At 43.3% G+C, this 25,058-nt stretch overlaps 2 protein-coding genes across 2 annotated transcripts; one reads left to right on the top strand and one right to left on the bottom strand.

Moving 5' to 3' along the window:
- Positions 1–5,622: 5,622 nt before the first annotated feature.
- Positions 5,623–7,403, bottom strand: LOC118367838 (trypsin-2-like). Its single transcript, XM_035751533.2, has 6 exons — positions 7,274–7,403; positions 6,944–7,094; positions 6,557–6,807; positions 6,204–6,340; positions 5,957–6,058; positions 5,623–5,795 (listed from the first exon to the last, which is right to left on the bottom strand). The coding sequence occupies exons 1-6, from the start codon at positions 7,347–7,349 to the stop codon at positions 5,748–5,750; spliced, it is 765 nt and encodes a 254-aa protein (XP_035607426.1). The 5' UTR covers positions 7,350–7,403; the 3' UTR covers positions 5,623–5,747.
- Positions 7,404–22,785: 15,382 nt separating this feature from the next.
- On the top strand, positions 22,786–24,625 carry LOC118367837 (trypsin-1). Its single transcript, XM_035751532.2, has 6 exons — positions 22,786–22,924; positions 23,104–23,254; positions 23,419–23,669; positions 23,899–24,035; positions 24,180–24,281; positions 24,457–24,625. The coding sequence occupies exons 1-6, from the start codon at positions 22,849–22,851 to the stop codon at positions 24,502–24,504; spliced, it is 765 nt and encodes a 254-aa protein (XP_035607425.1). The 5' UTR covers positions 22,786–22,848; the 3' UTR covers positions 24,505–24,625.
- The last annotated feature ends 433 nt before the right edge of the window (positions 24,626–25,058 follow it).

Genomic DNA, 25,058 nt, shown 5'->3' with positions numbered 1-25,058 from the left:
GTAGCCATGCTGGTTAAGTGTGACTTGAATTCTAAATAAATCAGACAGTGTCACCAGCAAAGCACCGCCACACCTCCTCCTCCATGCGTCACAGTGGGAACCATAAATGCGGAGATCATCCGTTCACCGACTCTGTGTCTCACATTTTGACTTATCAGACCAAAATACAGATTTCCACTGGTCTAATGTCCATTGCTCGTGTTTCTTGGCCCAACCAAGTGTCTTCTTCTAAGTGGTGTCCTTTAGCAGTGATTTCTTTGCAGCAATTTAACCATGAAGACCTGATTCACACGGTCTCCTCTGAACAGTTGATGTTGAGATGTGTCTGTTACTTGAACTCTGAATCATTTATTTGGGCTGCAATTTCTGAGGCTGGTAACTCTAACGAACTTATCCTCTGCAGAAAAGGTAACTCTGGGTCTTCTATATGCCACCCCTACCTTGTCACATCACAACTGTTTGACTGAAACACATTAAGAAGGAAAGAAATTCCACAAATGAACTTTTAACAGGGCACACATGTTAATTCAAATGCATTCCAGGTGACCTCATGAAGCTGGTTGAGATAATGCCAAGAGCGTGCAAAGCTGTCATCAAGGCAAAGGGTGGCTACTTTGAAGAATCTCAAGTATAAAATATGTACAGTGCCTTGCGAAAGTATTCGGCCCCCTTGAACTTTGCGACCTTTTGCCACATTTCAGACTTCAAACATAAAGATATAAAGCTGTATTTTTTGTGAAGAATCAATAACAAGTGGGACACAATCATGAAATGGAACGACATTTATTGGATATTTAAAACTTTTTTAACAAATCAAAAACTGAAAAATTGGGCATGCAAAATTATTCAGCCCCCTTAAGTTAATACTTTGTAGTGCCACCTTTTGCTGCGATTACAGCTGTAAGTCGCTTGGGGTATGTCTCTATCAGTTTTGCACATCGAGAGACTGAACATTTTTCCCATTCCTCCTTGCAAAACAGCTCGAGCTCAGTGAGGTTGGATGGAGAGCATTTGTGAACAGCAGTTTTCAGTTCTTACCACAGATTCTCGATTGGATTCAAGTCTGGACTTTGACTTGGCCATTCTAACACCTGGATATGTTTATTTTTGAACCATTCCATTGTAGATTTTGCTTTATGTTTTGGACCATTGTCTTGTTGGAAGACAAATCTCCGTCCCAGTCTCAGGTCTTTTGCAGACCCCATTAGGTTTTTTCCAGAATGGTCCTGTATTTGGCTCCATCCATCTTCCCATCAATTTTAACCATCTTCCCTGTCCCTGCTGAAGAAAAGCAGGCCCAAACCATGATGCTGCCACCACCATGTTTGACAGTGGGGATGGTGTGTTCAGGGTGATGAGCTGTGTTGCTTTTACGCCAAACATAACGTTTTGCATTGTTGCCAAAAAGTTCAATTTTTGTTTCATCTGACCAGAGCACCTTCTTCCACATGTTTGCTGTGTCTCCCAGGTGGCTTGTGGCAAACTTTAAACGACACTTTTTATGGATATATTTAAGAAATGGCTTTCTTCTTGCCACTCTTCCATAAAGGACAGATTTGTGCAATATACGACTGATTGTTGTCCTATGGACAGAGTCTCCCACCTCAGCTGTAGATCTCTGCATATCTCTCTATCCAGAGTGATCATGGGCCTCTTGGCTGCATCTCTGATCAGTCTTCTCCTTGTATGAGCTGAAAGTTTAAAGGGACGGCCAGGTCTTGGTAGATTTGCAGTGGTCTGATACTCCTTCCATTTCAATATTATCGCTTGCACAGTGCTCATTGGGATGTTTAAAGCTTGGGAAATCTTTTTGTATCCAAATCCGGCTTTAAACTTCTTCACAACAGTATCTCGGACCTGCCTGGTGTGTTCCTTGTTCTTCTTGATGCTCTCTGCGCTTTTAACGGACCTCTGAGACTATCACAGTGCAGGTGCATTTATACGGAGACTTGATTACACACAGGTGGATTGTATTTATCATCATTAGTCATTTAGGTCAACATTGGATCATTCAGAGATTCTCACTGAACTTCTGGAGAGAGTTTGCAGCACTGAAAGTAAAGGGGCTGAATAATTTTGCACGGCCAATTTTTCAGTTTTGATTTGTTAAAAAGTTTGAAATATCCAATAAATGTCGTTCCACTTCATGATTATGTCCTACTTGTTGTTGATTCTTCACAAAAATACAGTTTTATATCTTTATGTTTGAAGCCTGAAATGTGGCAAAAGGTCGCAAAGTTCAATGGGGCCGAATACTTTCGCAAGGCACTGTATATTTTTTTTGCTTACTACATGATTCCATATGTGTTATTTCATAGTTTTGATGTCTTCACTATTAGTCTACAATGTAGAAAAAGTAGTAAAAATGAAGAAAAACTCTGGAATGAGGTGGTGTGTCCAAACTTTTGACCACTACTGTGTGTATATATACAGTGGGGAGAACAAGTATTTGATACACTGCCGATTTTGCAGGTTTTCCTACTTACAAAGCATGTAGAGGTCTAATTTTTATCATAGGTACACTTCAACTGTGAGAGACGGAATCTAAAACAAAAATATAGAAAATCACATTGTATGACTTTTAAGTAATTCCATTTGCATTTTGGGAGTGGGAGAACTTGCACAATTGGTGGTTGACTAAATACTTTTTGCCCCACTGTATATATTTTATTGTACTCCGAATGATCCCAAATGCAAAGCCAAAATAGTATTCTAGACAGAATTGTCCTGATAGCATAGACCTTCGGGCCACCATACTGCCTTCTCTTCTGGGTCCCTTGTGGCTACGGGTCTGGGACCATTCTGAAAATCCATCAATATCTCAGTCATTCTTATTTAGCAGTTTCTCACAGTAGAGGGAGTGGGGTAAGTTGAGACATTTTTTTCATTCAGCATCACTCCATCAAGGGAAATATTGTATTCTTTCAAACAAAGATAACTACATATATTTCAGGATGTTATTAACATTAAAGTGGTTTCTTGGCACAACTTACCCCAGATGTGTCACGTTCGTTGACGGATGGATTGGACCAAGGTGCAGCGTGGTAGGCGTACATCTTTCTTTTATTTAAAAGACACAGAAAAAAACAACAAAATACAAACCGAACGTGAAGCTATATGCAGTGCAGAACGCAACTACACACAAACAAGATCCCACAATCTAAGGTGGGAAAATTACCAATTAGAGAATAAAAAAGGCTCTAAGGTCAGAGCGTGACAGTACACCCCCAAAGGTGCAGAGTCCGGCCGCAGACCTGAACCTATAGGGGAGGGTCTGGGTGGGCATCTCATCTCGGTGGAGGCGCAGGTGTGGGACGCAGACCCCGCTCCACTTGAGTCTCCCCCACTTCGGTGGTGCCTCTGGTGCAGGGATCGTCGCCGGGGACACCGGACCGTAGATCGTCGTCGCGGACTCCGTACCGGGAACCATCTCTAGAGGCTCCGGCCCGGGAACCGGGGACCGTCGCTGGAGGCTCCGGACTGGGGACCGTCGCTGGAGGCCGAGTGCGTGGAACTGGCACAGGACACAACAGGCTGGAGAGATGCACTGGAGGCCGGGTGCGTGGAGCTGGCACAACGCGTCCTGGTTGGATACTCACTTTAGCTAAGTGTGGAGAGCTGGCCCAGGACGCACTGGGCTGTGAAGGTGCACTGGAGGCATAGTGTGTAGCGCCGGCGCAGGATATACTGGGCCGTGGAGGCGCACTGGAGGTTTGGAGCGTAGAGATGGCACAACGCATCCTGGCTGAATACCCCCTGTAGCACGGCAAGTGCGGGGAGCTGGTACAAGTCGCACTAGGTTGTGCTGGTGAACTGGGTATAACGTGCGTAGAGCTGGCGCAGGATATCCTGGGCCGAGGAGACGCACTGGAGACCAGGACCTCAGAGCCGGCACAATCCGTCCTGGACAGATGCTCACCTTAGCACGGCAAGTACGGAAAGCAGGTACAGAACGCCCTGGGCTAAGGGGCTGCCTCTCGGGATTCCGTCGTTTCCTTGATTCCTGGTCTCGTCGCCGTTCCTCTCTCGCTGCCTCCGCCTGCTTCCATGGCAGGGTCTTGTCCCCTGCCATTATCTCCTCCCAGGTCCAGGATGTCCTCCATTCCTGGGCACGCTGCTTGGTCACTTGGTGGTGAGATCTTCTGTCATGTTCGTTGACCGATGGATTGGACCAAGGTGCAGCGTGGTAGGTGTACATCCTTCTTTTATTTAAATGACCCGGAAAAAACAACAAAATACAAAACGAACGTGAAGCTATATGCAGTGCAGAACGCAACTACTCACAAACAAGATCCCACAATCTAAGGTGGGAAAAAGGGCTGCCTAAGTATGATCCCCAATCAGAGACAACGATAAACAGCTGCCTCTGATTGGAACCATACTGGGCCAACAAAGAAATAGAAACATAGATTTGCCCACCCAAGTCTCACCCTGACCTAACCAAATAGAGAATAAAAAAGGCTCTTAGGTCAGGGCGTGACAAGGTGTGGGGTAAGTTTAGCCGCAGGACAGGGTATGTCAAGATGGCTACACATTTCTGGACTGAATGAAATATTACCAGTGCCGTTTTAAAAACAGAATTCAACAATCAATTTCAATCATTTTAAGCATCTTTTAACAAAGGCTTAACACCTAACAAAGACTTTGTTATTTTTAAAATACTTTTAACATAGGCCAGGCCCTGTGTTACCTCATATTCCAGCTATAATGCCTTGCAAGCGTCATGAAACCCCTAATATAATAAATACATTTGACTTGGTGAAAATCTGTTTTTGGACCTAACTTTGCTTATTACTTTTTCCATGTGGTTTCTTAATTCACAGACTCAATGAAATGAAGGCCTCTTTCTAAATATTTGGTCAAATGATTAATGTTGTGTATGGTTCCCTAGAGATGTGGGTGGCTCAACTTACCCCACTCTCCCCTAGTGTATGGCTTTCATATTTACTGAAGTGAATTACAACCTTATAATAGATATTTATAGCCAATAACCTCTTATCCATTAATATGCAGGTATTGTCCTGTGATGGCCCAGGGCTAAGCCCTGAATGTTGGGGATCTCTGATGAAGCCTCTGATTGTCCCTCTCAGTAATGGAGGTTACGAAATCTCTCACTGTGAATATTGAAGTACAGTATTTAGCATCTAGACTTCAATATCAAGGGATATTGAATCTAAATCATGCAACCCAATATACAAACATTATGTAATTATGTAACAATATTCATGTTGCACCACATAGTATTTCAGTAGCAACACAACTCAGACAGAGAGATTACTCTAACTGGGTAAGAAGGAGAGCAATTATGCCACACTTTTAAAATCCCTATACCAGCAGCAATGCATCAATACCCAACTATAGAAACAAATCAATGTAATCAATAATGTTCCTTGTGGTATCTTGTTGTATTGATACAAAAACAAATTGTTATGGTAGGGCACCATGACACAATGAATTTACACCCTGCATATTTTATTATGAAAATATCCATACTTAAACAATTTGCTGGTGATTCCTAGTTTCTCTGGTGTTTACTAGTAATACTACTTAACATGAGAAGATATAAATATCTTTACAAAGATATCTAAGGACAGTGAGAGTACAAACACAACACCAAAAAAGTATTGTGTTAAATGCTTTATTTATCATAAACATAAATAATGTATAATCTCCTGTACAAAAGATGTATGTTGATGTGGAACGGGATGTTGTAGAGTTGTGCGAATGTACTGGACGACCAAGCAGATTTAGTAGGTGGCCATGGTGCTGGTCAGCCAGTCGTTGAAGATACACACCTGGAGGATGAGAAGGAGAAGGGAGACATTAGTGGACACACTCAATGGGAGGCAGCATGAGAACCATCAATCTATGTTGTATAGACTCAATGCCTTTTTCCTTCAGGAAACCAAAGGATGTCACAGTGACGTATGAATGCTGAACTATTTTCTTGTCTTACCTTGGCGTAGACACCAGGGTTACCGGGCTCGGCACAGCCGTAACCCCAGGACACAACACCCTGGAGCTCACCGTTGCACACCACTGGGCCACCGGAGTCACCCTGAGAGAGAGAGAGGAAGGGAGAGAGAAAGGGAGAGAGACAAGTGATATGAATTGGTAATTTCGTTATCAATTTCTAATCAATTGAAAAGTTAAATTTAAAGTCATCATTGGTACCACTGCACTGAGGTCAGAGTGGTAAGTACCTGGCAAGAGTCCTTGCCTCCCTCCAGGTATCCAGCACAGAACATGGCGTTGGTGATCATGCCAGGGTAGGAGTTGTTACAGTCGCTGTAGGACAGGATGGGGATGTTCAGGCACTGCAGCTTGTCGCTGTCAGCAGCTGTAAGGAGGGGGGGAAGAGAGAGAGAGGTGGAGGGAGGAATGGAGAGAGGAAAGAGGAAGGTAGAATTAGGTGGAAAAGGAGGAGAGTTATAGTTAGATATAATGACAGTGTTTTTAATAGTAGATCTGCATTTTCTATGCCTGTAATCACACTCAGTCACCATGAAGATGATCAACTGGCACATGTAACCTTTGACCCAGGTGCTGTACTCACTGGAGCTCATGGTGTTGCCCCATCCAGAGACGGTACACATGGTGCCAGCGGGGGCACAGCTGCTGGGCAGAGCAACAGGCTGCACGTAGGTGTTGAGGATGGCGGGTTTGCTCAGCTTGATCAGCATGATGTCATTGTTGATGTTATAGGAGCTGTAGTTGGGGTGAGGGATGACGTGGGAAGAAGAGATGAACTGCTCGTTACCCTCAGTCACCTGGATGTTATGCTCGCCCAGACGCACCTCCACACGGCTGAAAGAGAGAGAGAGAGTTCATGGGAATGTGGAGTTCACTCTCCTTGAGTTTTGCAAAAGTTAAGCTTATCAAATTGTTGCTAGTTGCTATTGACTCAACATGTTGCTAGTAGTTCAAATGGTAGGCTACTTACGACTTGTAGCAGTGAGCTGCAGACACAACCCAGTTCTCATTGACCAGGGAACCACCACAGAAGTGGTACCCAGAGTTCAGAGACACCTGGTGGGGCTGGGAGTAGGCCTTGCACTCATACCCTCCGACGATCTTGTCGTCCTCCGTGGCAACTGTAAACAGAGAGCAGGCACATTCTTAGCTATATTACCTCAGCTTTTGAGATGGAAAAGCAAAGAACTGTGATAAAACAATAAGAACATATTTCTTAATAACGTCAAAGAAACAAATGTGTGATGTTAGTGTCATTACAGAGTTCTGTTCTTTTTTCTATGATCATTACTATACTCACAAGCGGCTCCAATGAGCAGAACAAAGACCAGAGAAATCATGGTTGCTGTATGATCCTGATGATGAAAGGGGTTCATCTGCACCCCTGGTTTATATGCAGAATTGGTTGTGCCACCCCGTTTAATGGAACTGTTTGATTGGTCAAGAGAAAGCCAATCAGAGTCTAAAGGTGCGCTGCCAAGGTCAGCATTATGACAAAGCAGTTTCCATCATGGTGTGGTATGAAGTTGACCCTAAAGGCAGCAGAAAGCTAAATATGTGTATTAATTTGTCCCAGTTCTTCTTAAGTGCAGGTTCTTACCATCTAGTTTGATTTAATTTCTTACAGAAGACATTGATACATGTACAGTACACCACAACTGCCAGCTTGAGATGAACAGTATTCTATGTAGTTCAGACTGTATGTTGACCTCAACATGACTGCAACGCAGCTGTGTGCTTCACACGCTGGTATTCTCTTGCATAAGTTGACAAACACAGCTTTGCTGCTCACAAGGACAATTTTTAGCTTTGTAAACAAGTAAACTGTGTTTAAGAGGTTTTGTTGAAAAGTAATTCAAGGCTGTTGAAAAAATAGGGTCATGAGTTCATTACATACGGTTCATTACATAAGTTATACTGTACGCAGTTAAAGTAAGCACAAATTTGGGTAGTGTAATTTATTATTATTAGGTATTAACAGAAGATTCAAATAAACAGCTGTACTTTGACAGTTGTGGAGGCGGCTGAGGTGAGGACGACTCATAATAATTGCTGGAACAGTGCAGATAGAACGGCATCAAACACATGTATTTTATACTATTCCACTGTTCGCGCTCCAGCCATTACCACAAGCCTGTTCTCCCCAGTTAAGGTGCCACCGACCTCCTGTGGGTGACACGAGATTAAAGTCTACACCCCTGCTCAACCCGTACCCATAACTCTAACCCTAGCTCCATGTCCACATCCTGGCTCAACCCTAACCCTAGCTTCATGTCCACATCCTGGCTCAACCCTAACCCTAACTGTATGTCCACATCCTGGCTCAACCCTAACCCTAGCTTCATGTCCACATCCTAGCTCAACCCTAACCCTAACTTCATGTCCACATCCTGGCTCAACCCTAACCCTAACTGTATGTCCACATCCTGGCTCAACCCTAACCCTAACTGTATGTCCACATCCTGGCTCAACCCTAACCCTAGCTTCATGTCCACATCCTGGCTCAACCCTAACCCTAACTTCATGTCCACATCCTGGCTCAACCCTAACCCTAACTGTATGTCCACATCCTGGCTCAACCCTAACCCTAACTGCATGTCCACATCCTGGCTCAACCCTAACCTTAACTTCATGTCCACATCCTGGCTCAACCCTAACTCTAACTTCATGTCCACATCCTGGCTCAACCCTAACCCTAACTGTATGTCCACATCCTGGCTCAACCCTAACTCTAACTTTATGTCCACATCCCTGCAAGATGCAGGCAAGGCAGTATTGAATGTGTCTATGTCTGTCACCTTGATTACTCTAATTTCTCTCAACCTATGCACCTACAATGTACACTTTCATTTATAGACTTGGTTGTAGCAACCTCATGATGAGTATAGGGAAAATATGAGAATCATGTAGTAGCCTAAACCTATCGCTGTCACATTGAACTGGGTGAATGGAAAATGAATGACAGACATCCAATATGCTGCAATAGAAATAAGGCCATGCTCATAAAAAAAAGGATTGTCCCCCCTCAACTTAAACGGCACCAACCATCATAGCAAAAACGAACAGACTGCCACCCCCACCCCCGCTGCTCCCTCTATGGACATTTCATTTTCATCATTGTCACATTTCTAAATGTATATATCCTTTTTATTTTATTGTTTCATTCACACCTGCACCGTTGGAGCTCGGAGCTTAAGTACTTCACTGTACACTGCAATGACATCTGTGACCCTGTGCATGTGACTAAATAAAAATCTAATCTACAAAATGATGGTAGGCCTTGGGTAGATTGTGTGTGTGTGAACCACATAGCGGTGTTGCAGCCATGTTGAGGTCAAGACAGTTTGAAATGCAGAGAATAATCTCAAACTGGCAGTTTTAGTGTACTGTATCACTGTCTTCTGGTACAAATGAAGGGCTGGATTTCATCCGTATGAAAGGATGTTGGCAGAAGATCCGCGTTATAACTCAATTGAAATGTAAAGTTATTTTCCCCTGTTCGCGGAGACGGCATTCACAGTAAACGTTGCATATGTCAACTCAATCTGAAATGACCTTCACATATTAACACTGACCTTGATTGAAACTTCCACAATACGGATTGAATCCAGTCCTAAGTCTGGAATTAACTCAATAATCACTGTACTGGGACTAATAAGACAACGTTGACCAAAACTCAATGAAAAGGTAGGCCTACATTTGCAAGGTGATTTGACAGGTTTGAGTCTCATTCACATAGACGTTGGCCTTGGACACAGAGCTAGGATCAGTTGACCCTTCACGTAACTTAACCTTCCCCAGTGAGTGGTCAGGATGCACAACTTTCCGATATTTACAGCTTGATGCTACCTGCTGTATTATTTGCTGTCCAGAGAACCTTTTAAACCTGATTCAGAGATCTCTTGACATATCAAACAGTCCATGAAAACTGGGCGGAACATAAACCAGGGGTGCATATTAATCCCTTTCATCGACAGGATGACACAGCAACCATGATTTCCCTGGTCTTTGCTCTGCTCATCGGAGCAGTGTAAAAATGGTCATAGAGGACTGTGTTATGACACTAACATCATTAATCATCATTAAGAACTTTTATTCCACTTTTATCATAGTGCTATGCTTTTTTAAATAATCTCAAAAGGTGAGGAAATATAGCTAAGAATGCTCTCGATTTCCAGTCGCCATGGAGGACGACAAGATCGTCGAAGGGTATGAGTGCAAGCCCTACTCCCAGCACCATCAGGTGTCTCTGCAGTCTGGCTACCACTTCTGTAGTGGCTCCCTGATCTCCAGGACATGGTGGTGTCTGCTGCTCACTGTTACAAGTCGTAAGTATCATGTGAACTTCTTCCAATATATCGTGTACACCCCTGTCTAGCGAATTTTATTCTGTCAACATCTTGGAAAGTTAATTAAATATTATTATTTAAAAATATACATTTCACCTTTATTTTATTTAACCTGGTAGGCTAGTTGAGAATAAGTGGCCAAGATAAAGCAAAGCAGTTCGACACTGGAAAAAACAAACATACAGTCAATAATACAGTAGAAAAAGTATATATACAGTGTGTGCAAATGAGGTAAGATAAAGGAGGTAAAGGCAATAAATAGGCCATGGCGGCGAGGGAAATTACAATATACCAATTAAAACACTGGAGTGATAGATGTGCAGAAGATGAATATGTAATTAGAGATACTGAGGAGCAAGATAAATAAATAAATACAGTATGGGGATGAGGAAGTTGGAAGGGCTATTTACAGATGGCTATGTACAGGTGCAGTGATCTGTGAGCTGCTCTGACAGCTGATGCTTAAAGCTAGTGAGGGAGATATGAGTCTCCAGCTTCAGTGATTTTTGCAGTTCGTTCCAGTCATTAGCAGCAGAGAACTGGAAGGAGAGGCGGCCAAATGAGGAATTGGCTTTGGGGGTGACCAATGAGATATACCTGCTGGAGTGTGTGCTACGGGTGGGTGTTGCTATGGTGACCAGTGAGCTGAGATAAGGTGGGGCTTTACCTAGCAAAGACTTGTAGATGACCTGGAACCAGTGGGTTTGGCGACGAGAATGAAGCGAGGGCCAGCCAACGAGAGCGTACAAGTCGCAGTTGTGGGTAGTATATGGGGCTTTGGCGACAAAAAGGATGGCACTGTGATAGACTGAATCCAATTTGTTGAGTGTTGGAGGCTATTTTGTAGATAACATTGCCGAAGTCGAGGATTGGTAGGATGGTCAGATTTACGAGGGTATGTTTGGCAGCATGAGTGCTTTGTTGTGAAATAGGATGCTTTGTTGCGAAATAAGAAGCTGATTAAATTAATTTTGCATTGGAGATGCTTAATGTGAGTCTAGAAGGAACGTTTACAGTCTAGCCAGACACCTAGGTATTTGTAATTGTCCACATATTCTAAGTCAGAGCCGTCCAGAGTAGTGATGGTAGTCAGGCGGGCGGGTGTGGGCAGCGAACAGTTGAAGAGCATGCATTCAGTTTTACTTGCATTTAAGAGCAGTTGGCCAGGTCGATGAATACGGCTGCACAGTAATGTCTCTTATTGATGGAGGTTATGATATCATTTTGGACCTTGAGCGTGGCTGAGGTGCACCCATGACCAGCTCTGAATCCAGATTGCAAAGCGGAGAAGGTACGGTGGGGAGTGCAGGGCAGTTGACCGGGGTAGGGGTGGCCAGGCGGAAAGCATGGCCAGCCGTAGAAAAATGCTCATTGAAATTCTCAATTATAGTGGATGTATCGGTGGTGACAGTGTTTCCTAGCCTCAGTGCAGTGGGCAGCTGGGAGGATGTGCTCTTATTCTCCATAGACTTTCCAGTGTCCCATAACGTTTTTGAGTTTGTGCAACACGATGCAAATTTCTGCTTGAAAAAGCTAGCCTTAGCTTTCCTAACTGCCTGTGTATATTGGTTCCTAACTTCCCAGAAAAGTTTCATATCACGGGTGTTATTCGATGCTAATGCAGTCCGCCACAGGATGTTTTTGTGCTGGTCATGGACAGTCAGGTCTGGAGAGAACCAAGGGCTATATCTGTTCCTGGTTCTACATTTTCTGAATGGGGCATGCTTATTTAAGATGGTGAGGAAGGCATTTTTAAAGAATGACCAGGCATCCTCTACTGACGGGATGAGGTCAATATCTTTCCAGGCTACCCGGTCCAGGTCGATTAGAAAGGCCTGCTCGCTGAAGTGTTTTAGGGAGCGTTTGACAGTGATGAGGGGTGGTCGTTTGACTCAGACCCATTACGGATGCAGGCAATGAGGCAGTGATCGCTGAGATCTTGGTTGAAAACAGCAGAGGTGTATTTGGAGGGCAAGTTGGTTAGGATGATATCATTGAGGATGCCCGTGTTTACGGATATGGGGTCGTACCTGGTAGGTTCATTGATAATTAGTGTGAGATTGAGGGCATCATGATTAGATTGTAGGATGGCCGGGGTGTTAAGCATGTCCCAGTTTAGGTCACCTAGCAGCATGAGCTCTAGATGGGGGGCAATCAGTTCAAATATGGTGTTCAGGGCACAGCTGGGGGCAGAGGGTGGCCTGTAACAAGGGGCAACAGTGAGAGACTTGTTTCTGGAAAGGTGGATTTTTAAACGTAGAAGCTCGAAATGTTTGGAACAGACCTGGATAGTAAGACAGAACTCTGCAGGCTATCTCTGCAGTAGATTGCAACTCCGCCCCCTTTGGCAGTTCTATCTTGCAGGAAAATGTTATAGTTAGGGATGGAAATTTCAGGGTTTTTGCTAGTCTCCTGAGCAAGGATTCAGACACGGCTAGGACATCCGGGTTGGCAGAGTGTGCTAGGGCAGTGAATAAAACAAACTTAGGGAGGAGGTTTCTAATGTTTCTAATGCATGAAACCAGGGATTTTCAGGTTACAGAAGTTCAACAAATGATAGCGCCTGGGGAATGGGAGTGGAGCTAGGCACTGCAGAGCCTGGGTTAACCTCCACATCACCAGAGGAACAGAGGAGGAGTTGGATAAGGGCACGGCTAAAGGCTAAAAGAACTGGACGCCTAGTATGTTCAGAACAGAGAGTAAAAGGAACAGATTTCTGGGCACGGTAGAAAAGATTCAAGGCATAATGTACAGACAAAGGTATGGTAGGATATGAATGCAGTGGGGGTAAAACCTGTGCATAGAGTGACAGAGATATTGTCTCTAGGAATATTGTTTAAACCAGGTGATGTCACCGAATGTGTTGGAGGTGGAAATAAAGTGTTCACGAAGGCGTATTGAGCAGGGCTAGAGGCTCTACAGTGAAATAAGGCAATACATACTAACCAAAACAGCAATGGACAAGGCTTATTCACGTTAGGGGGAGGCATGCGTAGCCGAGTAATCATGGAAGTCCAGTGAGTGGCTTCAGGCAGCTAAAGGGCCGGGGCTAGCAGCAGGACCTTAGAAGGATGTCAAGATGGAAGAAAGTCTGTTGTGGCCCCCTCGTGCTGAATATGTTGGCAGACGGACCAGCAGGGTTCCGTGTGGTAAACCAGGCCAATTGGCAAAATAGGTATAGTGACCGAAGAAGTTGTTCGATGGGCCTCTTAAGCTAACAGTCCGGTGTGCTCTAGACAGCTAACGTTAGCTGGCTTACGGCTAGCAGTGCCGCGGTGCCAGTTTGAGTACCCCCTCCAGCAGATTTCGTCGGTAGTCTAGTTGTGAAGGATTGCAGGGTTCTGTGCCACGTACCGGCAGTAGAAGGGGGTCCTGGCCAGTTGGCAAAAATGGTATTATAGCCCAGGAGTGGCTGTTGGGCTTCTTCTGCTAGCCGGGATACGGGCCTAGCTCCAGGCTAATTGATGCTAGCTTCGGGACAGGGACATGACGTTAAACCAGGAATAGTCACTCGGGTTGCAACTAGCCCTATGTGAGATGTGGTAAGGGGGCCCACCACCTCGCAGCAAGACATTTGTGTGGCCCCCTTCTTGACGGTGAAGAGAAACATTTTTAATTTCCTGTGTGGAGTCGCAGTTAAAGAATTGCAACATTTACCTAGAGTTAACACTGCAAATAGCATTGCTGGGTGATTTAAAAAGTCATAATCAATCAATTAATAATATAATAATACTCTTAGTAACAATGTTTATCCTTAATTTATAATATTGTCTACAGTGGTTAGAGCGTCGGACTAGTAACCGAAAGGTTGCAAGTTCGAATCCCCGAGCTGACAAGGTACAAATCTGTCGTTCTGCCCCTGAACAGGCAGTTAACCCACTGTTCCTAGGCAGTCACACAATATATTAAACTATATATACACTACCATTCAAAACTTTGGGGTCACTGAGAAATGTCCTTGTTTTTGAAAGAAAATCATTTTTTCTGTCCATTAAAATAACATCAAATTGATCAGAAATACAGTGTAGACATTGTTAATGCTACTATTGTAGCTGCAAACGGCAGATTTTTCAAATGAAATATCTACATAGGCGTACAGAGGCCCATTATCAGCTGTGTTCCAATGACACGTTTTGTTAGCTAATCCAAGTTTATCATTTTAAAAGGCTAATTGATCATTAGAAAACCATTTTGCAATTATGTTAGTACAGCTGAAAACAGTTGTTCTAATTAAAGAAGCAATAAAACTGGCCTTCTTTAGACTCGTTGAGTATCTGGAGCATCAGCATTGGTGAGTTCGATTACAGGCTCAAAATGGCCAGAAACAAAGAACTTTCTTCCGAAACTCATCAGTCTATTCTTGTTCTGAGAAATGAAGGCTATTCCAGGCGAGAAGTTGCCAAGAAACTGAAGATCTCGTACAATATATAAAAAAAATAATAATAAAAAAATAGATACAGTATAAATCAATAGGGGCCCCGTGCATGCCCGATTGGTATTCGGAAATGATTACTACAAGTTTAGTTGGATGCTTAGATCAACTACCAATCTAAACATGTTTTGCTGACATGGCTCTACTCAGGGTCAGTCAAATGAATTAGCTAACTAGCTGACTATCAGGGACTGACATAACAATAGATAACTGCTGATGCAAAGCCAAAAACGTTTTATTGAAACTGGTGTATTCTACTATTCTTACTCTCAATAATAATTTGAGACCATTACTGAGTTGCACCCCAAAAATATATATAGAGTTGAAGTCGGAGGTTTACATACACCTTAGCCAAATACATTCAAACTCAGTTTGTCACAATTCCTGACATTTAATCCTATTAAAAATTCCCTGTCTTAGGTCAGTTAGGATCACCACTTTATTTTAAGAATGTGAAATGTCGGAATAATAGTAGATAGAATGATTTATTTCAGCTTTTATTTCTTTCATCACATTCCCAGTGGGTCAGAAGTTTACATGCACTCCATTAGTATTTGGTAGCATTGCCTTTAAATTGTTTAACTTGGGTCAAACGTTTCAGGTAGCCTTCCACAAGCTTCCCACAATAAGTTGGGTGAATTTTGGCCCATTCCTCCTGACAGAGCTGGTGTAACTGAGTCAGGTTTGTAGGCCTCCTTGCTAGCACAAGCTTTTTTCAGTTCTGTCCCCACATTTTCTACGGGATTGAGGTCAGGGCTTTGTGATGACCACTCCAATACCTTGACTTTGTTGTCCTTAAGCCATTTTTCCACAACTTTGGAAGAATGCTTGGGGGTCATTGTCCATTTGGAAGACCCATTTGCGACCAAGCTTTAACTTCCTGACTGATGTCTTGAGATGTTGCTTCAATATATCCACATAATTTTCCTCCTCCATGATGCCATCTATTTTGTGAAGTGCACCTGTCCCTCCTGCAACAAAGCACCCCGACAACATGATGCTGCCAACCCCGTGCTTCACGGTTGGGATGGTGTTCTTTGGCTAGCAAGCATCCCCCTTTTTTCTCCAAACATAACGATGGTCATTATGGCCAAACAGTTCTATTTTTGTTTCATCAAACCAGAGGACATTTCTCCAAAAAGTACGATCTTTGTCCCCATGTGCAGTTGCAAACCGTAGTCTGACTTTTTTATGGAGGTTTTGGAGCAGTGGCTTCTTCCTTGTCGATATAGGACTTGTTTTACTGTGGATGTAGATACTTTTGTACCTGTTTCCTCCAGCATCTTCACAAGGTCCTTTGCTGTTGTTCTGGGATTGATTTGCTCTTTTTTCACCAAAGTACGTTCATCTCGAGGAGACAGAACGTGTCTCCTTCCTGAGCGGTATGACAGCTGCCTGGTCCCATGGTGTTCATACTTGCATACTATTGTTTGTACAGATGAGTGTGGTACATTCAGGCATTTGTAAATTGCTCCCAAGGATCAACCAGACTTGTGGAGGTCTACAATTATTTTTCTGAGGTCTTGGCTGATTTCTTTTGATTTTCCCATGATGTCAAGCAAAGAGGCACTGAGTTTGGAGGTAGGCCTTGAAACACATCCACAGGTACACCTCCAATTGACTCAAATTATGTCAATTAGCCTATCAGAAGCTTCAAAAGCCATGACATAATTTTCGGGACTTTTCCAAGCTGTTTAAAGGCACAGTCAACTTAGTGTATGTAAACTTCTGACCCACTGGAATTGTGAAACAGTAAATTATAAGTGAAATAATCTGTCTGTAAACAATTGTTGAAAAAATTACTTGTGTCATGCACAAAGTAGATGTCCTAAACGACTTGCCAAAACTATAGATTGTTAACAAGAAATTTGTGGATTGGTTGAAAAATTAGTTTTAATGCCTCCAACCTACGTGTATGTAAACTTACGACTTCAACTGTAAAAAAAAAAGTAAATTTTACTCCATTGTTTGTAAACAATGTAATTGTAACACACTGTATATCTTCAGTTGATAGGCCGTGATTCAATCAAATGAACATTGTAGACAAGCGAATAGCTCTGTCGATAATTTTGCTTTCCAAGGCAATTTACCACTTTCCATAGCAATCATTAAGATAACGTTAACTTGCCATATGTGTGAACTATTTCCTTTAACCTTTTAAACTCTTAGGAGGAATTTCACTATGAACATCGTTCTATTGGAATCTTCATATTATTAACATTCTATAAATCGATACAGTGTTGTGAAAAAGTACTTGCCCCCTTTGTAATTTTCTCAAATGTTGCATATTTTTGTACTGAATGTTATCACATCTTTAACCACAAACCTAATATTAGATAAAGGGAACCTGAGTGAACAAAGATCACAACAATTACATACTTATTTATTTATTTATTTTATAAACAACGTTACGCAACACTCAATGTCCCTGTGTGAAAAAGTAATTTCCCACTTACACTCAGTAACTGGTTGTGCCACCTTTAGCTGCAATGACTCCAACCAAACACTTCCTGTAGTTGTTGATCAGTCTCTCATGTCTCTGTGGAGGAATTTTGGCCCACTCTTCCTTGCAGAACTGCTTTAACTCAGCGACATTTGTGGTTTTCAATCAATAACTGCTAGTTTCAAGTCCTGTCACAACATCTCAATTGGGAATAGGTCTGAACTTTGACTAGGAGATTCCAAAACCTCAAATTTGTTGATTTTTAGCCATTTTCATGTGGACTTGATTATGTGTTTTGGATCATTGTTGTCCAAAAAGTGGGACTTTTGACTCATCTCTCCCCAGAACATTCTTCCAGGAGTCTTGTTGATCATTCAGATGCTTTTTGGCAAAGTTGAGTCAACTTTTTGGATGAGATGGGTCTTATTATGTCTGACGAAAACCAAACACTGCATTCCACAGTAAGAACCTCATACCCATGGTCAAGCATGGTGGTGGTAGTGTGATGGTTTGGGGATGCTTTGCTTCCTCAGGACCTGGACGACTTGCCTTAATAGAAGGAATCATAAAGTCCGCTCTGTATCAGAGAATTCTACAGGAGAATGTCAGGCCATCCGTCTGTGAGCTGAAGCTGAAGCGCAGCAGGGTCATGCAGCAAGACAATGTTCCAAACACACAATCACACAAGTCTACATGAAAATTTGTAAAAAGCAACCAATTTGAAGTTTTGGAATGGCCTAGTCAAAGTCCATACCTAATCCCAATTGAGATGCTGTGGCATGACTTGAAACAAACAGTTCATGCTTGAAAACCCACAAAAGTCACTGAATTAACGCACTTCTGCATGCAAGAGTAAGCCACAATTCCCCCACAGCGATGTTAGAGACTGATCAACAACTACAGGAAGCATTTGGTTGCAGTCATTGCAGTTAAAGGTGGCAATTACTTTTTCACACAGGCAAATTGGGTGTTGCATAACTTTGTTAATTAAATAAATACATCTGTATTTTTTTGTCATTTGTAAACTCAAGTTCCCTTTGTCTAATATTAGGTATTGGTTGAAGAACTGATAACGTTCACCCTAAAAAATATGCAAAAATAGAGAAAATTAGAAAGGGGGCAAATAGTTTTTCTAGGCACAGAAAGTGCACACATTAGTTATGTATTCTATGTTTTTATATGCTTGAGTATATTTCAGAGAGAAGTGATATGTTATAAGACTTACTGTTACAACTGCTATGCTTTTTTCACATTGCTCTATTAAATCTAAATGTACTCGAAAATGGGTGAGTCATCTGTATACAGCAGTTCTATATTGCTTCTACAGTATGCTATTGAATACATACTGTTATGCTGTAATGATCCAAATCATTTTGGCTACCGGTACATGGTAACATGGTAACAAAATTATGAATCTGACCAAGTCCTAGGGTTAGAAGAGAGCCAGTGGTGCAGTTCGCTTCAACGGTTGATAGGTTTTTTGTCTGTTTGTACTGAACCACGTTTCCCCAAAACGGTGCCCATCATTTTTCTACAACCTTTGAGGCATGTTTGTTCCCATTTGGTGGGTGTTGCCTGGGTTGAACATAAAGCTGGGGTTACTGTTAGTTTTAGGGTTAGTGTTGAGGCTAGGGTTACGGTTGAGCCAAAATGAGTTATTATGTGTATGTTAAATGTTTATAATGAGTTGGATAAACTGATTTACTTATTTAATTATTTTCTGTTGGGTAAACTTGGTATTTTGAGAGATGGATAAACATATTATTCTTGTATTATTCTTACTTAACTCAGTATCTCCACTCAACAACAGTATATCGAATTGAGGTTGGTAAACATTAGGGTTAGGGTTGAGCTGGGATGTGGACTTGATGTTAGGGTTAAGGTTAGGGTTGAGTCGTGATCTGGACATGAAGCTAGGGTTAGGGTTAGGTCTGAGGTTAGGGTTGATCTGGGATGTGGAACATGAAGCTAGGGTTAGGGTTAGAGTTGAGGGTTAGGGTTTGGGTTGAGCTGGGATGTGGACTTGATGTTAGGGTTAAGGTTAGGGTTGAGTCGTGATCTGGACATGAAGCTAGGGTTCGGTTTGAGGTTAGGGTTGAGCTGGAATGTGGACATGAACCTAGGGTTAGGGTTAGGTCTGAGGTTAGGGTTGACCTGGGATGTGGAACATGAAGCTAGGGTTAGGGTTAGAGTTGAGGGTTAGGGTTTGGGTTTGGGTTGAGCAGGGATGTGGACATGCAGCTAGGGTTAAGGTTGAGCCAGGATGTTGACATGAAGCTAGGGTTAGTTAGGGTTGAGGGTTAGAGTTGAGCAGGGATGTGGAAGAGAAGCTCGGGTTAGGGTTAGGGTTGAAGCTAGGGTTAGGGTTCAGGTTCGGGTTGAGCAGAGACTTGGACTTGAAGCTAGGTTTAGGGTTGAGAAAGGGTGTAGACCCTAATCTACTGTCAAGGTATATTCATGCCTGTCATGTTGTATAATGATGTGAGACAGTCACAGGAATACAAAAATAGTTTGTAAAATTTCTCTTACCAAAATAGAGTACGTCATGAAAATGACAGGGACGAAGCCCAAAACAAACACGTACATATGGAACGCGAGGTGTAAACCTCTAATAAATACACGGGACGAGACCCGTAATAACAAGTGCACACTAACACGGCATGTAAACCATAATACCATGTACAGTAACCTTGAGAAATAGTTGGCGAACCCCAGGAATTGCTGGACTGCTTTCACAGAGTTGGGGATGGACCATGACCTGTCTGCGCTGAGGCGTTGCTCCTCCATCTCCACTCCCTCCTTGGATATGAGGTAGTCCAAAAAGGACACGGACCGCTGGAAAAACAAACATATAGATGATGCTCCAACAGTCTTCCCAGCACAGACCTGACCAACGAGACATGCTTGGCACGGTCAGCAGAATAGACCAAAATGTTGTCTATATAAAGCACAACGCCCGTCCCAGCATGTCCCAAAACACTTCATTAATAAAGGCCTGGAAGACTGAAGGAGCGTTATATAGGCCAAAGGGCATCACGAGATACTCGTAATGAGATACTCGTAATGAGATACTAGTAATGAGATACTCGTAATGAGATACTAGTAATGAGATACTCGTAATGAGATACTCGTAATGAGATACTAGTAATGAGATACTCGTAATGAGATACTAGTAATGAGATACTCGTAATGAGATACTAGTAATGAGATACTCGTAATGAGATACTCGTAATGAGATACTAGTAATGAGATACTAGTAATGAGATACTCGTAATGAGATACTAGTAATGAGATACTCGTAATGAGATACTCGTAATGAGATACTAGTAATGAGATACTCGTAATGAGATACTAGTAATGAGATACTCGTAATGAGATACTCGTAATGAGATACTCGTAATGAGATACTAGTAATGAGATACTCGTAATGAGATACTAGTAATGAGATACTAGTAATGAGATACTCGTAATGAGATACTAGTAATGAGATACTCGTAATGAGATACTCATAATGAGATACTAGTAATGAGATACTCGTAATGAGATACTAGTACTGAGATACTCGTAATGAGATACTCGTAATGAGATACTAGTAATGAGATACTAGTAATGAGATACTCGTAATGAGATACTCGTAATGCCCCGTGGTCGTAGAAAAGGCCGTAATGCCCACCAGATTGTAAATGCTCCTCAAGTCCAGTTTTGTGAAGTACTGCGTGATTGTATTGTGTGATGATAGTTGGGATGGGTAAAGGATAGCTGAACTTAATGGTGGCTTTATTCAGTGTTAGATAATCAATGCAGGGGCACAGTCCCCCATCTTTCATCTTAACAAAAAAGAAGCTTGAGGATGCTGGTAACGCAGAGGGGCGGATAAAACCCTGCTGGAGGCTCTCCTGTACGTAGGTCTCCATGGCCTCGGTCTCCGCAAAGGAGAGGGGATAGATGTGTCCTCTCGAGAGTTCTGCGTCAGACAGAAGGTAAATGGCACAGTCCCCAGGGGTGATGAGGAGGCAGGCGTGTAGCCTGGGTCTTAGAGAAAACCCAGTGCAGATCCTGGTGTTCCTCCGGTAAATTCACTTGCGGCGCGTGGTCCAGACTTTCCACCGTAGTGGTGTTGAGGCCCAGATTCCTCCTTCTCCTACGCTCTGCCTCGGGCAAATGTGCAAAACTCACCTCCATTGGCTCTGGCCACAGAGCAGGTGTAGCCATGAGCTCTGGATTCCGTGCAGTTTCTTCGTCGGGACCGCAGGAGGTTGTCCAATCGGATCGTCATGCTGATGAACTGGTCGAGTGACAGGTTGTCATCACGGCAGGCTAACCTGCACCTCCTCTCGCAGTCCGCTGTGGAAAATGTTGACCAGAGCCGACTCATTCTATCTGGTGGAGGCTGCGACGGTCTGGAACTCCATGCCAAACTCTGAGGCGGTCCTAGATCCCTGGTGTAGTTAGAGTAGGCATTCACCCCCTCTCAAACACAGAGTGGAAGAGGAGGATGAAGAGCTCGTAGGACTCGACCTCAGGTCCACCTATTTCCCAGACAGCTGCACCCCAGTCCAGGCCCCGTCCGGTCAGTGCCGAGATGGCGGTGGCAACCCTGTCTCTCCCGGAGACAGCCTCGGTATAGCAAGCGAGGTACAGGTCGCATTGTAGAATGAACTCCTTGCATCTCGCTGGGGCGCCGTCAAAGCGCTCCGGGAGGGACAGGGGTATTCCAAGGACCGGCTCAGATGGGATGGAGACAGGTAGTGGTGGTGTGGGGGCTGATGCCGGAACCGGTGCTGGGGACTGGAGGGACTGCACATTCCCCTCCAAATGCAGGATGGTTGCCACTACGCTGTCCATGGCGCTGCCGAGTCTGGAGAGACAGTTTTCATGATGCTAGTCTGTCCCCACGATGGTCGCCAGCTCGGCCTTTCCTGCTGTCTCCATTAGATGGGTTGATTATTCTGTCACGTTGTATAATGATGGTGACGTAGACCTCCAGAGCTGGTGAACGGAATGATTAGCAATACTGGGAGGATCCATGACAATACCTAACATAATAAATTGCCCTACCCAAGTATGTGCTTACTTTGAGTGTTTTACTGTATATTAACTGCATACAGTATAACTTATGTAATGAACTCATGACCCTAAGGTATACAGAGTCTATTTTTAAGACAGCCTTGTATGACTTTTCAACAAAAACCCTTAAACACAGTTTACTTTTTGACAAAGCTAAAATTGTCCTTGTGAGCAGCAACCCTGTGTTTGTCAACTTCTCCAAGAGAACACCAACGTGTGAACCACACAGCTGCGTTGCAGTCATGTTGAGGTCAACATACAGTCTGAACTACATAGAATACTGTTCACCTCAAACTGGCAGTTGTGGTGTACTGTACATGTATCACTGTCTTCTGTAAGAAATTAAATCAAATCCAGACGTCAAGAACCTGCACTTTAAAAGTACTGGGACTAATGACAAAATATATTTAGCTTTTTGCTGCATTTAGGGTCAACTTCATACCAATCCTTGACGGAAACTGCTGTGTCATAATGCTGACCTTGGCAGGGCACATTTTGCCTCTGATTGGCTTTCTCTTGACCAATCAAACAGTTCCATTAAACGGGGCGGCACAACCAATTCTGCATATAAACCAGGGGTGCAGATGAACCCCTTTCATCGACAGGATCATACAGCAACCATGATTTCTCTGGTCTTTGTTCTGCTCATTGGAGCCGCTTGTGAGTATAGTAATGATCATAGAAAAAAGAACAGGATTCTGTAATGACACTAACATCACACATTTGTTTCTTTGACGTTATTAAGAAATATGTTCTTATTGTTTTATCACAGTTCTTTGCTTTTCCATCTCAAAAGCTGAGGTAATATAGCTAAGAATGTGCCTGCTCTCTGTTTACAGTTGCCACGGAGGACGACAAGATCGTCGGAGGGTATGAGTGCAAGGCCTACTCCCAGCCCCACCAGGTGTCTCTGAACTCTGGGTACCACTTCTGTGGTGGTTCCCTGGTCAATGAGAACTGGGTTGTGTCTGCAGCTCACTGCTACAAGACGTTAGTAACCTACCATGTGAACTACTAGCAACATTTTGAGTCAATAACACTTTGCAAGAATTTGTTAAAAATAACCTTTCTAAAACTAAATGACACAGGTGAACTCCACATTCACATGAACTGTAAAAGTAAAAAACTTAAAAATGGACTTCTCTCTCTTTCAGCCGTGTGGAGGTGCGTCTGGGCGAGCACAACATCAAGGTGACTGAGGGTAGCGAGCAGTTCATCTCTTCATCCCGCGTGATCCGTCACCCCAACTACAGCGCCTACGACCTCGACAATGACATCATGCTGATCAAGCTGAGCAAACCCGCCACCCTCAACACCTACGTGCAGCCTGTTGCTCTGCCCAGCAGCTGTGCCCCCGCTGGCACCATGTGTACCGTCTCTGGATGGGGCAACACCATGAGCTCCAGTGAGTACAGCACCTGGGTCAAAGGTTACATGTGCCAGTTGATCATCTTCATGGTGACTGAGTGTTAACAGGCATAGAAAATGTAGACCTACTATTAAAAACACTACGTTATTATATCTAACAATAACTCTCCTCCTTCTCCACCTTCTTCTACCTTCCTCTTTCCTCTCTCCATTCCTCCCTCCACCTCTCTCTCTCTCTCTCTCTCTCTCCCCCCCCCTCCTTACAGCTGCTGACAGCAACAAGCTGCAGTGCCTGAACATCCCCATCCTGTCCTACAGCGACTGTAACAACTCCTACCCTGGCATGATCACCAACGCCATGTTCTGTGCTGGATACCTGGAGGGAGGCAAGGACTCTTGCCAGGTACTTACCACTCTGACCTCAGTGCAGTGGTACCAATGATGACTTTATATGAACTTTTTCAATTGATTAGAAATTGATAATGAAATAACCATTTCATATCACTTGTCTCCCTTCTTTCTCTCTCCCTTCCTCTCTCTCTTTCAGGGTGACTCCGGTGGCCCAGTGGTGTGCAACGGTGAGCTGCAGGGTGTTGTGTCCTGGGGTTATGGCTGTGCCGAGCCCGGCAACCCCGGTGTCTACGCCAAGGTAAGACAGAAAAACTGTTTTCCTGTTGTGTTTGAGGAAAACATCATCATTCACTGTGACAACCCTTGTTTTCCCGAAAAAAATGACATTGAGTCTATAAAACATAGATTGATTCTCATGCTGCCTCCCATTGAGTGTGTCCACTAATGTCTCCCTTCTCCTTCTCATCCTCCAGGTGTGCATCTTCAACAACTGGCTGACCAGCACCATGGCCACCTACTAAGTCTGATCCTAGCTTCGGTCCTCCAGCACGGTCCTACAACTTTACAGCATCGTTTGCAGTTCAACATCCACCTTATGTGCTGGAGATGAAATACTAATGACAAATAAATCATTTAAAATAATTTGAGTTACTGAGTCTATTTCCCAAGGTTAACTATATAAATTAATATCCCATAGAAGGTACCTCTTACATGCATTTAGCATAGAGCACATTTTCATGAATGTAGTAGTGCAATATTTTGTTCTGTATGTCATCAAAGGAGTGCTGTTTGCAGGTGGAATGTGTAGATTTGTGTGTTTATAAATCTGTAATTTTAACGGGGGGTCTACCAGTTTGGCTATCAAATATGTGGGAATATATCAAACAAAACTTGGGTTGCTGATTCTCTGGCTCCACAGAATACAGATTCTCTGACTGCACAGACTACTCTCTCTACAAATCATTAGGATTATGTTCATTCTTAATTTCGGGGGAACTATCCCTTTAGACCGTTGTAAACCGTTAAGAGGAATTATTTCTCACTACAAATATCTTTCTATTGGAAACGTGATAGA

The sequence above is a fragment of the Oncorhynchus keta genome, chromosome 34, assembly GCF_023373465.1.
Source record: "Oncorhynchus keta strain PuntledgeMale-10-30-2019 chromosome 34, Oket_V2, whole genome shotgun sequence".
NCBI classification, from domain to species: domain Eukaryota; kingdom Metazoa; phylum Chordata; class Actinopteri; order Salmoniformes; family Salmonidae; genus Oncorhynchus; species Oncorhynchus keta.
This window is presented reverse-complemented; position numbering and strand designations above follow the sequence as displayed.

Coding starts and splice junctions, on each gene's coding strand:
- LOC118367838 (XM_035751533.2), bottom strand. CDS start 7,349: ATGAACCCCTTTCATCATCAGGATCATACAGCAACCATGATTTCTCTG. Junction 6,808..6,943: donor GCAGCTCACTGCTACAAGTC/GTAAGTAGCCTA, acceptor TCTCTCTTTCAG/CCGTGTGGAGGTGCGTCTGG. Junction 6,059..6,203: donor GAGGCAAGGACTCTTGCCAG/GTACTTACCACT, acceptor TCTCTCTCTCAG/GGTGACTCCGGTGGCCCAGT.
- LOC118367837 (XM_035751532.2), top strand. CDS start 22,849: ATGAACCCCTTTCATCGACAGGATCATACAGCAACCATGATTTCTCTG. Junction 22,925..23,103: donor TCTGCTCATTGGAGCCGCTT/GTGAGTATAGTA, acceptor CTCTGTTTACAG/TTGCCACGGAGGACGACAAG. Junction 24,282..24,456: donor ACCCCGGTGTCTACGCCAAG/GTAAGACAGAAA, acceptor CTCATCCTCCAG/GTGTGCATCTTCAACAACTG.